Source organism: Scyliorhinus canicula, chromosome 8 (assembly GCF_902713615.1).
Source record: "Scyliorhinus canicula chromosome 8, sScyCan1.1, whole genome shotgun sequence".
In the NCBI taxonomy this organism is placed as follows: Eukaryota; Metazoa; Chordata; class Chondrichthyes; order Carcharhiniformes; family Scyliorhinidae; genus Scyliorhinus; species Scyliorhinus canicula.
Window position 1 is genome coordinate 33,059,723 of NC_052153.1, and position 15,061 is coordinate 33,074,783.

General features: G+C 43.9%; 1 protein-coding gene across 6 annotated transcripts in view; it reads left to right on the forward strand.

Annotated features, from left to right (window-relative positions):
• Positions 1–15,061, forward strand: part of LOC119970175 (SH2 domain-containing adapter protein B-like) — a 117,054-nt gene that overhangs the window by 34,307 nt on the left and 67,686 nt on the right. For 5 of the 6 annotated variants that reach the window (XM_038804364.1, XM_038804361.1, XM_038804362.1 and 2 more), the window contains exon 3: positions 6,724–6,927. The exons of the other annotated variant lie outside the window; for it this stretch is intronic. In XM_038804364.1, the coding sequence (XP_038660292.1) occupies positions 6,724–6,927 (204 nt within the window). The remainder of the gene's footprint in view (positions 1–6,723; positions 6,928–15,061) is intronic. 6 annotated transcript variants of the gene reach the window in all.

Sequence of the window (15,061 nt, forward strand, 5' to 3'; positions counted from 1 at the left end):
TACATCCGGTTTATTTCTCCATCTTTCTGTTGGAACTTCGTCAATTTTCGTGAACTAAAAATGTCCGCCTCATCCTCCAACTGTTCTTGTTCTTTTTCAACTATCTGATGAAAAATCGTTTCTGATAATTGCACTTCAACTTCATCTTCACTCTTTGATTTCTCTTCTTGTCTTGACCTGTGACTTTGTGACCTTGTTACTACATAATCTGGAAAAATCCCAGGATAGGCGTCTTTCAACGCTTCAGTTGTCTGATTTTCCACTGGCTTACCAATCACAGTAGGCATCACCCCCACCTGTGATTCACCCCCACCTGTGATCCAGCTATATATCATTACCCAAGATAAACTGTATTCCTGGACAAGATAGTTTCTCTATTACTCCTACTACCACTTCACCACTCTTCACTGGACTTTTCAACCTTACCTGACATAATGGAACACTACTCCTCTCACCCTGAATTCCACATATTACCACCTTTTCTGGCAACATTCTTCCCAAACTACATAACTCCTCATCTCTTACCATTAAAGATTGACTAGCTCCCATATCTCTTAAAATTGTGACTTCTTTACCTGCTCCTCCTGATACACATGAGTAAACTTTACCCACACAAGTAAATTCGTTAAAGAGATCTGTCACCTTATCAATCACCTCTTGATTAGGTTGTACAATCTTTTGCACCTCCTTCTCTTCACTTGGGCTTTCCTTTACCACTTTAACAAACCCCACTGTCTTATCCTGCTTTACCACATCAGCCTTCCCAATGCTTTTCTTCAACCACCAACACTGATTTTACATGGCCTAGAACATAGAACATAGAACAGTACAGCACAGAACAGGCCCTTCGGCCCTCGATGTTGTGCCGAGCAATGATCACCCTACTCAAACCCACGTATCCACCCTATACCCGGAACCCAACAACCCCCCCCCCCCCCTTAACCTTACTTTTTAGGACACTACGGGCAATTTAGCATGGCCAATCCACCTAACCCGCACATCTTTGGACTGTGGGAGGAAACCGGAGCACCCGGAGGAAACCCACGCACACACGGGGAGGACGTGCAGACTCCGCGCAGACAGTGACACAGCCGGGAATCGAACCTGGGACCCTGGAGCTGTGAAGCATTCATGCTAACCACCATGCTACCGTGCTGCCTAGTTTTATTACAGTGAAAACATTTGAAATTTTTCATTTATTTTCCACCGTCCTGGATTTCTTTTTTAGGCTGAGGTACACTCTCCTTATTATGTCCAATCAGATCACCTTTACCTTTACCACTTATCCCCAGTTTCTGCCCCTCATGGGCTGAAACTGATGTCGGAAACCAAGCTTTGATTGACAAAGTAATTCATAATCATCTGCCATTTCTGCTGCTAATCTCGCAGTTTTAACCCTCTGCTCTTCCACATGTGTTCTCACTACATCAGGAATTGAATTTTTAAACTCATCCAAAGGTATAATTTCTCTGAGAGCTTCATACTTTTAGTCTATTTTCAAAGCCCTTATTCACCGATCAAAATTATTCTGTTTGAGCCTTTCAAACTCCATGTGTGTTTGACCAAATTCTTTCCTTATATTTCGAAACCTTTTGTCCGTAAGCTTTAGGCACTAGTTGATATGCACCTAAGATGGATTTTTTCACCTCCTCATATATGTCCCAGATACCTCCTCCGGTTGTGATGCAAACACTTCACTAGCCCTACCTATAAGCTTTGTTTGAATCAGTAAAACCCACATGTCCTGTGGAAATTTCATTTGTTTGTCTACCTTCTCAAATGAAGTGAAAAATGCTTCTACCTTCTCGTCAAATGTTGGCAAAGCTTGGGCATATTTAAATAGATCCCCACCAAGCCTTTGACTTTGATGCTCTTTCTCACTATCATCCAACTGTACGTTTCCCTTTACGTCTGCCAATTTTAACTGACTGTCATGTTCCATGGCCATTTACTAAAGTTCAAACTCTCTCTCTTTATCTTTTTCCTTGACCTGTATCTCCCTTTCTCTTTCTTTTTGTTCTGCTAGGGCTATTCTTTCTTTTCTCCTTTCTTCTCTTTTCTTTTTCCACTCTCTCTTTTTCTCTATCTCTTTCTTTTTCTTTTACCGCTCCCTCTCTTTCGTATTCAAGCTGCTTTAATTCTTTCTCATGTTCTATTAGTTTAATTTGTAACTGAATTTTTCCCATTTCCAATGAGTCAAACTGTATCTCAGGCAACTTTAAATGCTTAGCTACCACCATAACTACCTCATCTTTTTGCATTTTGTCAGGTAATGTTAACTGCAATGTTCTTGCCAAATCTAACCGTCTGCTTTTAGTCTCTGTTCGTAAGGTACTGCGTGTGACCGTCTCCACCCCCAAAAACTGCACAGTCTCTGAAAGAGCCATTCTCCACAACATACTTTAACGAGAATACCACACCTGAAAAGCAACCACAATATGCTCACCCCTCACTGTCTTTAAGTTCACTAAACCAATGTCCCTCGAGCTCCCAATTTGTTATGGGCCACGGTTTGGAGAAGCCCAAAGTGTACTGTTGCTCATTATGCTTTCCCTTAATTTGCTCTGTTTTAATTACCTTTGCTCTATAGTCGCCAGGTATATTTCTGATACCACAGGGTTCAAAGCCAAGTACTGATCAATAACTCAATACACCAGTTAGTAAGTTTGAAATCAATACACATTTATTTACACACACACAGTCAATTATTACTCATGCATAAACTCTACTCGCTAAACTACAACTATTACTAAAGCCTATACTTAGCTTCGAGTGGCCCACCAGCTCAGAGGAACAATGGCCGTTGTCCGGTTCTGATACTGCTGGCTTCGAACTGGTACGGAATAGTAGCTAGGAGCATCTATCTTGTAGCGTGCGTTGACCTTAGACTTACTTGGTTGATGCAGCTGTTAGGCAGGTCTCTCCTCGCTGAGAGCCAAGGCCAAGAGAGCGAACTGAACTTGGGAACGCTATCTTATAGTCCCTGGGGGTTTTGCGCCTTTTTGGGCGGACCCCGGACTTGGTCCCAATTAATTGGACCATGTCGCAATCGTTCCTATTTTCTCCAATACCGGAGTTGTTCCCTGATCGTTGGGTGGGCCCTATGTGGCCGTTGGCCTGCCTTTGTTTTAGCTCCCACTGGCACCGGGGAGTCTGTCCTGGTCTCGATTGTTTCAATGTTTCTTTTTGTCCCTGGAGATAGCTCATTAATATGTTAATGGCTATTGGTTTCAGTTCTGTCTGGGTTCTGCAAATCTTAAACACAGGAAACCTTGCACCTGCTTGTTTTCTCTGGTGTTGTCCATTTTTCCCTGCATTCCTTGCGAGTGTCCATTTTGAATTGGGACGTGGCCACCCCAGGTGGCTACACTAGCATGGAGTTCACCTGACCCACAACTTTTAGTAGATTGTGGTATGGGGAGCACACAGCCCACTCTACAGGTGTGGTACAGCAGAAGTGGAAAAGTATTTTTTTTTAAAGCGAAACAATGTTTATTCTGTGATCACAAGTTAACCTTTTTAAAACATACAGTGAACATCTTAGCAAACATCAATTCAAATACAACCCCCTAAGAATACAACACTAACTAATCCTTGAGCTTTCCTTTTAACATCCATAAGACCTTTAAATAGAACCTTTAAACAGAAGCACCTCAGGTTTAAATTGACGACGAGAGCAGTTACCACGTTGAAATCAGCAAATGGACATTCATAAGCTTGCAGAGATTCACACGCATCCTGCTGCGATTGCAGCTTCTCCAAAATTAAAATGAATGCAAACCCACCCTGCAGCAAAAAGCCTAAAGCGAAAGTAAAAAGCTGACAGCCCAGCTCCACCCACTCTCTGACATCACTGCAGTAATAAACACCCATTTATTAAAGGTACTCTCACTACAGATATTTATATACACACCCATTTATAAAAAAACATGTCTTAAAGGTACTCTCATATGACAATGTTACTTGATGTGTTGGGTAAGCTGGGTCTGCGAGGGCTGCTTTTACTGTGGTGGTGAGAGAGACAGGCTTCCAGCACTTGAAGAAATGCAACTCGATTTTATTGAACACTTAACTATCCATACATGCTTTAACTGTGGGTTAACACTATGCTGACTTGACTGGAGTCCCGAGGCTAACCTGACCAGACTATCTTACTACCACATGGTGTTTGTTCGAGTTGCTGCTCACAAGCTCTGACTGTCTCAGAGGCAGGATCCCGACAGAGCTGGAAAACTAGTGCCCTCTGGCTTTATAGTGGTCGTGTCCTGTCTGGTGATTGGCTGCTGTGTTCTGTGTGTTCACTGGTCATCCTGTGTGTCAATCACTGCCTGTCACAGTTTGTTTATTATTGCTCTGATTGTTTTTGTTTCTGTACCTTTTTGATATACCTTTAACAATCTCTTTTTAAAAAGATTACTTGACTGTCTTTCAAAGAATAAAGAACCAAGAAAAGTACAACACAGGAACAGGCACTTTGACTCTCCAAGCCAGCGCTGACCATGCTGCCTGTCTTGGCTAAAACCTTCTACAATGCCAGGGTCCGTATCCCACAATTCCTATCCTATTCATGTATTTGTCAAGATGCCCTTAAACGCCACTATCATACTTGCTTCCACCAACTTCTCTGGCACGTGTTCCAGTCACCCACTACCCTCTGTGTAAAAACAAAAAACTTCCCTCGCACATCTCTTCTAAACATTGCCCCTTGCACCTTCAACATCTGTCCCCTCGTAATTGACTCTTCCACTCTGGGGAAAAAGCTTCTGACTGTCCACTCTTTTCATGCCACTCAAAATTGTGTACACTTCTTTCTCAGGTCACCCCTCAACCTCTGTTGTTCCAGTGCGACCAAACTGAGTTTATCCAACCTCTCCCCATAGCTAATGCCCTACAAACCAGGCAACATCCTGGTAAACCTCTTCTGTACCCTCTCCACATCCTTCTGGTCGTGTGGCGACCAGAATTAAACACTATATTCCAAGTGTGGCCCAACTAAGATTCTCGATATCTGAAGCATGACTTGCCAATTTTTATACTCAATACTCTGGCCGATGAAATCAAGGGGCAGCACGGTAGCATTGTGGATAGCATAATTGCTTCACAGCTCCAGGGTCCCAGGTTCAATTCCAGCTTGGGTCACTGCACATCCTACCCGTGTGTGCGTGGGTTTCCTCCGGGTGCCCCGGTTTCCTCCCACAGTCCAAAGATGTGCAGGTTAGGTGGATTGGCCATGATAAATTGCCCTTCGTGTCCAGAATTGCCCTTAGTGTTGGGTGGGTTATGGGGATAGGGTGGAGGTGTTGACCTTGGGTAGGGTGCTCTTTCCAAGGGCTGGTGCAGACTCGATGTGCCGTATGGCCTCCTTCTGCACTGTAAATCCTATGATACCTTCTACCTCTTGACTACCTTCTCCACCTGCGTTGCCACTTGCAGTGACCTGTGGACCTGTACACCCAGATCCCTCTGCCTGTCAGTATTCTTGCCATTTACTGTATATTTCCCTCGTATATTAGACCTTCCAAAATACATTACCTCTCGTTTGTCTGGATTAAATTCCATCTGCCATCTCTCCGCCCAATTCTCCAACCGATGTATAACCTGCTGTATCCCCTTGACTTTCCTCATTGCTATCTGTTGAGTTAGTTTATGATGTCATCTGCACACATTCAATCAAATATGTGACATTCATCAAGAGTGCAAGATTCTACGTTTCAATGAATCCATCCTGCATTAACGAGACATTGTTCCTTTCTGTATTTATGTACTGTGTGGTGTTCAGACCTTTGCTGATTTAGCTGATGTGCCGATTTAGGGCAACAAAAAGTGGATTACAGTTGGCCTCAAATGTGCGCAGGATGTAAAACAGGAAAATTATCTACAGTTGCACACTACTTTTTCATTCTATTCGAAAGTGCACTTGCATCAATGCTCAAAAAGACAGAATTAAGGTTGGTTGTGATACCTTATGAGACTGAACAACCTATTGTGGTCAGAGATTAAAACCATTCAGGTCTGTAAGTTGCAGCAACAAAGACTTTTAATTCGAGCATACTAGGGAGACCGAGCTTGTTCTTCAACATGCCTCTCTGGTTCAAAGATATTTATATCTTTTGGTTATGATATTTCACGAAATGAGCAGCCCATACAAGTTGCAGATGTTCGCTGTTATCTCACTGGCTTGATGGCTCAAGGCTGCGGTTAAATCCTTCCAATCTGTGTTTATTGCACTTTTACTTACCCATTGCCGAAAGGCCATTAAGTGTTGTGCTTGTCAGTTCCTCACACTATCATGCCCATGTGTTGGCTTTATTTCCCATCATGTTGGGAAAGAGCTCTAACAACTACTCAAGCCTACATTGAAAGCTTATAACTACATTCACCTACTTTAAAGCTATTAATGTTCATTTCAGCATCAACCCTAATGTTGAATGATTTCAATTATCCCACACAATTAACACCTCAGAATCTCTATTTGGGTCAGGTGTACCTCTCAACAGGCATCACTGGCTTTAATATTAAAAGAGAAAGAGGAAATAATCAAATCGGAAAAAGATAGACCAATTTATTTTCTGTTTGTGGTTTTATTTCCATTTTTCTAGCCTGAATTTGTAGCTATTTGCATTAAATCACACGAGCTTCGAACAGTATGCTTGGCAGAAATTTATTTTTTTCTCTGGCTGCTTGTCTTCTTTTGCGCTCATAAGATTCCTTTCTGATTGCCAGAGATTCACAAGCAAGACAGCCAGAAGAAAGTAATTCAGCTATATGACACACCGTATGAACACGAAGGAAATTTGGTAGCCTCAGAAACAGAGAGAAATGCTGGTTACCCAAGTGAAAGCAAGTTGCCACAAGACGACACAAGGCCTGCACAGGAATATGACCAGCCATGGGAGTGGAATAAAGTTATAGTCCCAACCCTTTCAGGTACCTGTTCTGGTTGAATTTAAGATATGCCAATCAGCTGGGGGCAAGTGATCGCTTTTTCTCCCTCGCTTCTCCTGCCAAGGAGTGAACCAGTTTTGGGGACTATTGTGTCAATGCAGTTGGGTTAAATTTGAAAATACCATAAGGTTTATGTTGGTTCTGAAGAAGAGTCACAGTGGATTTGAAATGTTACCTCTGCCTCTTTCTCCATAGGGGAGATCTGGCACCATAGTTTGCCAACATTTTAGATCAAGGTTATATTAGATTAAGGAGCATCCAATCTTGTCATCATCAGAGCCACCAAGAATGAAGGATCATAAATATTTTTTTCTTGTGTACTCCATTAGAATATTGTCCAGGTATTTTCACCATGAATTAAAACAACCTTCCAGTGTTCTATGTAATTTAAACTGGGGACTAATTCATTCTTCAGTTATAGAGGTCATAGAATTTACAGTGCAGAAGAAGGACGTTCGGCCCATCGAGCCTGCACCGACCCTTGGAAAGAGCACCCGACCTAAGAGCACAACCCACACCCTATGCCCGTAACCCAGTAACCCCATTCAACCTTTTTGGACACTAAGGGCAATTTAGCAGGCCAATCCATCTTGCCTGCACATCTTTGGACTGTGGAAGGAATCCGGAGCACCCGGAAGAAGCCCACGCAGACATGGGTAGAAAGTGCAAACCCCACACAGACAGTGACCCACGCTGGGAATCGAACCTGGGACCCTGGAGCTGTGAAGCAACTGTGCTAACCACTGGGCTACCATGCCCCGCTATGAGTGTGCATGTGTATCTGTGCGGATATATAAGGATTATTTGGCAATGTTCTGCTGCTAATGTGAATAGTAATGAAGAGATGTTGGCGTTGGACTGTGATGAGTACAGTAAGAAGTTTCACAACACCAGGTTACAGTCCAACAAGTTTGTTTCAAACACTAGCTTTCGGAGCACTGCTCCTTCCTCAGGTGAATGAAGAGGTATGTTCCAGAAACATATAGACAAAGTCAAAGATGCAAGACAATGCTTTGAATGCGAGCATTTGCAGGCAATTAAGTCTTTACAGATCCAGAGATAGGGGTAACCCCAGGTTAAAGAGGTGTGAATTGTCTCTAGCCAGGACAGTTGGTAGGATTTTGAAAACTCAGGCCAGATGGTGGGGGATGAATGTAATGCGACATGAATCCAAGGTCCCGGTTGAGGCTGTACTCGCGTGTCCGGAACTTGGCTATAAGTTTCTGCGTGGCGGATTTTGCATTGTTGGACGTCCTGAAGGCCGCCTTAGAGAACGCTTACCCGGAGATCAGTGGCTGAATGCCCTTGACTGCTGAAGTGTTCCCCGACTGGAAGGGAACATTCCTGCCTAGCGATTGTCGCGCGATGTCCGTTCATCCATTGTCTGATTAGTCTCGCCAATGTACCACGCTTCATAGAATTTACAGTGCAGAAGGAGGCCATTCGGCCTCGGGATTCGGCTTCGGAATATCCTTTCCTGCACCTTATGAGGTAGACAACGCTGGCCGAGTCGCACGTGTATGTACCGCGTACCTGGTGGGTGGTGTTCTCGCGTGTAATGGTGGTACCCGTGTCGATGATCTGGCACGTCTTGCAGAAATTGCCATGGTAGGGTTGCGTGGTGTCGTGATCGCTGTTCTGAAGGCTGGGTAGTTTGCTGCAAACAATGGTTTGTTTGAGGTTGCGCGGTTGTTTGAAGTAGTAGGGGTGTGGGGATGACCTTGGCAAGATGTTCATCTTCATCGATGACGTGTTGAAGGCTGCGAAGAAGATGGCGTAGTTTCTCCGCTCTGTGGAAGTCCTGGACGATGATGGGTACTCTGTCGGTTGTGTCTCGTGTTTGTCTTCTGAGGAGGTCGGTGCAGTTTTTTGCTGTGGCGCATTGGAACTGTCGCTCGATGAGTCGAGCGCCATATCCCCTTCGTATGAGGGCATCTTTCAGCGCCTGTAGATGTCTGTTACTCTCGTGTCCTCATGTTGCTCTCCTGGTGGACCACCCACCAGGTACGCGGTACATACTCGTGCGACTCAGCCAATGTTGTCTACCTCGTACGCTGCAGGAAAGGATGCCCCGAAACGTGGTACATTGGCGAGAGCATGCAGACGCTGTGACAACGGATGAACGGACATCGCACATCAATAACCAGGCAGGAATGTTCCCTAATGAACACTTCAGCAGTCAAGGGCATTCAGCCTCTGATCTCTGGGCAAGCGTTCTCCATGTGACCGTTCTCTAAGGAGGCCTTCAGGACATGCAACAAGGTAAAATCGCCAAGCAGAAACTTATAGCCAAGTTCCGCACACATGAGTATGGCCTCAACCGGGACCTTGGATTCATGTTGCATTACATTCATCCCCCACCAGCTGGACTGGCCTTGCAAAATCATAGAATCATAGAACTCCTACTAACTGTCCTGGCTTGAGACAATTCACACCTCTTTAACCTTGCAACCATGCAAATGCTCGCATTCAAAGCATTGTCTTGCATCTTTGACTTTATCTATATATATATATATATATATATATATGTATGTTTCTGGAACATACCTCTTCATTCACCTGACGAAGGAGCAGTGCTCTGAAAGCTAGTGTTTGAAACAAACCTGTTGGACTTTAACCTGGTGTTGTAAAACTACTTACAATGTGAATAATCACCAACAAGGAACATTAATCAATAGTAGGAGATTATGTAACAGGAGCAGTCTATTGAGAACAAAGAGCGAAGAACAGTACAGCACAGGAATAGGCAATCCGGCCCTCCAAGCCTGTGCCTGTCTAAACTAAACCCTTTTGCACTTCTGGGGTCCATATCCCTCTATTCCGACCCTATTGATGTGTTCATCAACATGTCTCTTACCATTCCCATACCCCTTTGTCTCATTGATATTTAGAAATCTGCCAATTTCTGCTTTAAACATACTCAATAAATAATTCCAAAGATTAACACCCTGTGAGGAAATCTATTTCTCCTCATCTCTGTCCAAAGAGGCTTTCCCCTTATTTTGAGATTGTGTCCCTTGGTTTTAGTAACCCAACCAGGGGAAACATCTTGGCTGTCTGACCTTTTAGATATTTTGTATGTTTCAATCAGATCGTCTCTCATTCTTCGAAATTCTGGAGAATGCATGCCCAATTTCCCCAATTTCTATTTGTAAGGCAGTTCCGTAATCCTGGGAGCAATCTGGTGAATCTTCATTGTCTATGGCAATAGTGCCACAGCACTGCTGCCACCTGGGTTCAATTCTAGCCTTGTGTGACCTCTGTATTGTGTTTGCACATTATGCCCGTTTCTGTGTGGTTTTCTCCCACAGTCCAAAGATGGGCAGGTTAGGTGGATTGGCCATGTGAAATTGCCCCTTAGTGTCCAAAAGATGTTCAGGTTAGGTGGGGCATTGGGGATGGGGTGGGGGAGTGGGCCCAGGTGGGGTGCTCTTTTGGAGGGTTGGTGCAAACTTGATGGGCTGAATGGCCTCCTTCTACACTGGAGGGAATTCTATGAACGTCCATTCTTGGGTAAGGAGACAAAAACTGCACGCACGACTGCAGGTGGGTCTAACCAAGGTTCCATATAATTGAAGCAAGACTTCACTGCTCATGTGCTCATGCCCTTTTTAAACTAAAAGTGAATATTCCTAATTGCTTGCTGCATCTGCCTATCTGCTTTCAGTGAAGTATTGGTGCCTTTGTAAATCTAAATTTTCGAAATCTTAACCATTGAAGAAATATGTTGCACATCTGTTCCTTCTACCAAAGTAGATAACCTCACACTTTTCCCACATTATAGTCCATCTGCCATGTTGTTGCCCACTAACCACATCAGTCCAAATTTCATTGAAGCCTCTTTGCATCTTGCCCACAACAAACAATTGCCACCTATCCTTCTGTCATCCACAAAATTGGAAATATTACATTTGGTCCCCACATCCAAATCAGAGATATAGATTCTAAACCCCTGGGGCTCAAATACTGATTCTTGTTGTCCCTCACTAGTCACTGCAAATGCGAGAATACTTAGTTTTCTAACTGTTAACCAATCCTTGATCCATGCCATATATATTACCTCTCTCCCATATGCTTTAATTTTGCTTAAAAAAACCCTCCAGTAGGGCCTTTATCAAAAGCCTATTGAAAATCCAAGTGCACTATGTCCGCTGGCTCCCTCAGATTAATTATGTTAGTAAGATGCTCAAAAAGCTCCAACAGGGTCGTCAAACATGATTTCCCATTTATAAATCCCTGTTGACTGTTCCAAATCAGCTCATTATTATCGAAGATCTATTTATCACATCCTTTAGAATAACATTTAGCATTTTACCTATTACTGATGTCGGACCTCACTCTTTTCTCTCTCCCTTAAATAGTGAGGTGACATTTGCTACCTTCCAATCTGCAGGAACTATTCCAGAATCTATAGAATTTTGACATTCAGTCCCATTACTTTCTCCAATACACTTTTCTTACAATACAAATTTATTTCAATTCCTCATTCTCCCACGTCCCCTGCATCTCTAATTCTGGGTGATTTTTTGTATCTTCCTCAATGAAGACCGACACAAAGTAATCCTTTCTTTTTGGGTTTGTGTGCATTAAAGTAATCTACTGGATTCTCCCCAGGCCTCTGCCAGCAGCAGAGTTCCTGATGCGGCAAAATTGACCCATTTACATCTTATTAACGGGTTGGGCACTGGATTCGCCAAGCCTGCATGATTCTCTGGTCCTCTGGGCTGGGATTCATCTGGATGGAAATTGGTTCCGGTATTTCCTGCATGGCGTGGTGGGACAAGGGAGTAACGCATAAAGAACTTTACCCCAAAGCCCACCAGAGGCCCCCCTTGCAATGCAAATCTTGCCCACCCCACCAGCCCCCACCCCACACTAGAATCTCCTCCATTACAGAGACCCCCACCAGAAAACACCAGTGCTCTCACTTCCTTGTTTTCTCTGCAGAAAGCACTTAACTGCTTTTTATATGGTACAATAACTGCTATAGCTCGATGTTTATAAACATTGTGGTTAGTTTCACCATAGGGTACATGAGGTCTGGACAGGCATGGGGTGATGCAGAGAGTAAAGTGGTTCAGAGGGAGGGGTCAGTGGGGTTAGTTGTGGATTCCTGGGGTGACGTACTGAGGGTACAGATTCACTGAGGGTCGGAGGTGATGTTGACCGTTAAAGACAACAGTGGGAGTCGGGAGGATGGGGTGCAGCAATGTTGAGTGAATGAGTGCAGAGGGTTGTTGGAAGGGTTACAGCATGTGACATGGATTTGCGGTTCAGCAATGAGGGGGACATATCTATCATTATGGGGTGGGATTTCCAGGAAGTAACGGTATCTCTACATTTACCTGGATGGAACGGATGTTGATGCAGAAGTTTTATAGGGAGCTCAAAAGTGTTTCCTGGGGGCGGTCAATTATTATTCGGTGGGTGGGGACAGGTGCGGTGGGGGAGGTGTTAGACTCTACTTTAAATGTTACTATCACCATTGCTGCTCACAGCTATGCAGAGCTTCATGATAGAGATCTCAAGAATTGTTTCATCAGGGTGTGTGGAGATGCATGTCAGCACAACTGGACAACTGAAGGGGAATCCCAGCGTGTAGAACTTCCAATATTTGGGCCTTGTGACAGATGAGAAAGGCAAAGGTTCAGCATATGCATGAGACTTCTTGCACATTGTTCAGAAGGGCCCTGACTCTACATGCATCAATCTGGCAGGCAAGAGCTTTCACTCGGAAGATAGTGGGGGAGGGATGGAAGGCGAAGTGGTTTTACGGACAAATAAAAAAAACCCACATCAAACACGATTAAAAGTGCAAGAGAATTATGCTTACAGCAGTGTGATATGTGTAACAATCATTGTGTACCTGTGCAACCTCCTGTAAATGCAGACCTTATTAATTTTTATTTTGCACTTCTATGAAGTGTAGTGGAGAAGGCAGCCAGCTGACCACTTTGTTTTGTTGTTGGTAGCCATCTGGAGAGCCAAGGCCTGGAGGGCACTGGCTTACTTTGACTGATCTGCTGTGAGGTACCTGCTCCCTCTGCGGTCACAACGGGAGGATCCCATTGACATGGTCCATGTAGGTACTTGTCCCAGCAGGCAAAATGAGAAGAGATTTTGCAGAGGGAGTTTGAGGAATGAGGCACTAAATTACAACAATAGAACCTCCAAGGCTATAATCTCAAGATTATTACCTGAGCTGCATGCAAATTGGCATAGAGTACATAAAATGTGAGAGATACAAACGTGGCTCCAAACCTGGTGTGGGAGGAGTGGGTTTCAGTTCATGGGACACTGACATTAGTACGGGGGAAATGAGGGCTGCACCATTGGGATGCTGAGACCAGAATTCTTGCAAATTGCGTATCTTGGTAAATAGGGAGAGTTTTAAACTTAATATAGGGAGGAGGGAGGATACCGAGAGTGTGACAGGAAGGGACAGAGTGTACTAACATTAACGGGCCTCACGGTAGCATGGTGGTTAGCATCAATGCTTCACAGCTCCAGGGTCCCAGGTTCGATTCCCGGCTGGGTCACTGTCTGTGTGGAGTCTGCACGCCCTTCCCGTGTGTGCGTGGGTTTCCTCCGGGTGCTCCGGTTTCCTCCCACAGTCCAAAGATGTGCGGGTTAGGTGGATTGGCTATGCTAAATTGCCCGTAGTGTAAGGTTAATGGGGGGATTGTTGGGTTACGGGTATACGGGTTACGTGGGTTTAAGTAGGGTGATCATTGCTCGGCACAACATCGAGGGCCGAAGGGCCTGTTCTGTGCTGTACTGTTCTATTCTATGATTCTATAATAAAAAACAGAAAATCAGAATAAAGGGGGTAAAATGGTTTCAAAAAAAGCAAAATTACTGGTTCTTTACTTAACTGTGCAAATCATTCAGCACAAAACAAATGAATTAATGGCATAAATCGATACGATCTTATAAAACCTAGGAGCATGAGTAGGCTATCTGGCCCTTCGATCCTGTTCTGCCATTCAATATGATCATGGCTGAGCATCCATCTCAATGCCATATTATCACTTTCTCCCCATACCTCTTGATGCAATTAAAATCTTTAAAAGAAACTCTTAAATACATTTAGTGACTTGACCTCCACAGCCTTTTGTGGAAGAAAATTCCACAGGCCTTTGAAGAAATGTTTTCCCATCTCAGTCCTAAATGGTCTGCACTATTGAGACTGCCCCCTGGTTTGAGATTCCACAACCAGTAGAAACATCTTCCACACATCTTGTCTGTCCAGCCTTGTTAATTTTTTGTACTTTTTGATTAGATCTCCTCTCATCCTTTCTAAACACTAGTGAATTCAAAGAACAAAGAAAAGTGCAGCACAGGAATAGGCCCTTTGGCCCTCCAAGCCTGCACTGACCATGCTGCCCATCAACAGACCCAGGTGAAGCAATCTCTCCTCATTGGACAGTACTGCCAACTCCAAAATCAGATAGTGAACCTCCGGTGCACTCCCTCTATGGCAAGTATATCCTTTCTTGGGTAGAAAGACCATAACTGCACACAATACTCCAGGTGTGGTCTCATCAAGGCCCTGAATAACTACAACTACTTCTGAATTCAAATTGTCTTGCAAATACCATTTGCCATCCTAATTGCTTGCTGCACCTGCCTCTGCAATTTCATTGACTGATGGATAAAGACACCCAGATCCATTTGTACATCCACATGTCCCAATATATCATCCTTAAAATGATACTCTTCCTTTCTGTTTTTCACAGTGAAGTGTATAACTTCACATTTAGCCACATTGTTCTGCATCTGCCATGTGTTTGTCCACTCACGCAACTTGTCTAAATAACCTTGAAGCCTCCTTGCATCCTCCTCACAATTCCGTCCAGTTTTATGTCCTCAGCAAACTTGGAAAAGTTACATTTGGCTTCCTCGTCCAGGTCATTTATATATATATTGTGAACAGCTGCGGCCCAAGCACTGGTCCCTGCGGTACCTTGCTAATCACTGCCAGCAACTCAGAAAAAGATCCATTTATTGCCACTTTTTGCTTCCTATGTGTCAACCAATTCTTGATCCATGCCAAAATATTACTCCATCCCATGTGCTTTAATTTTGCCGAATAGCGTCTTGAAGCCTTCTGAAG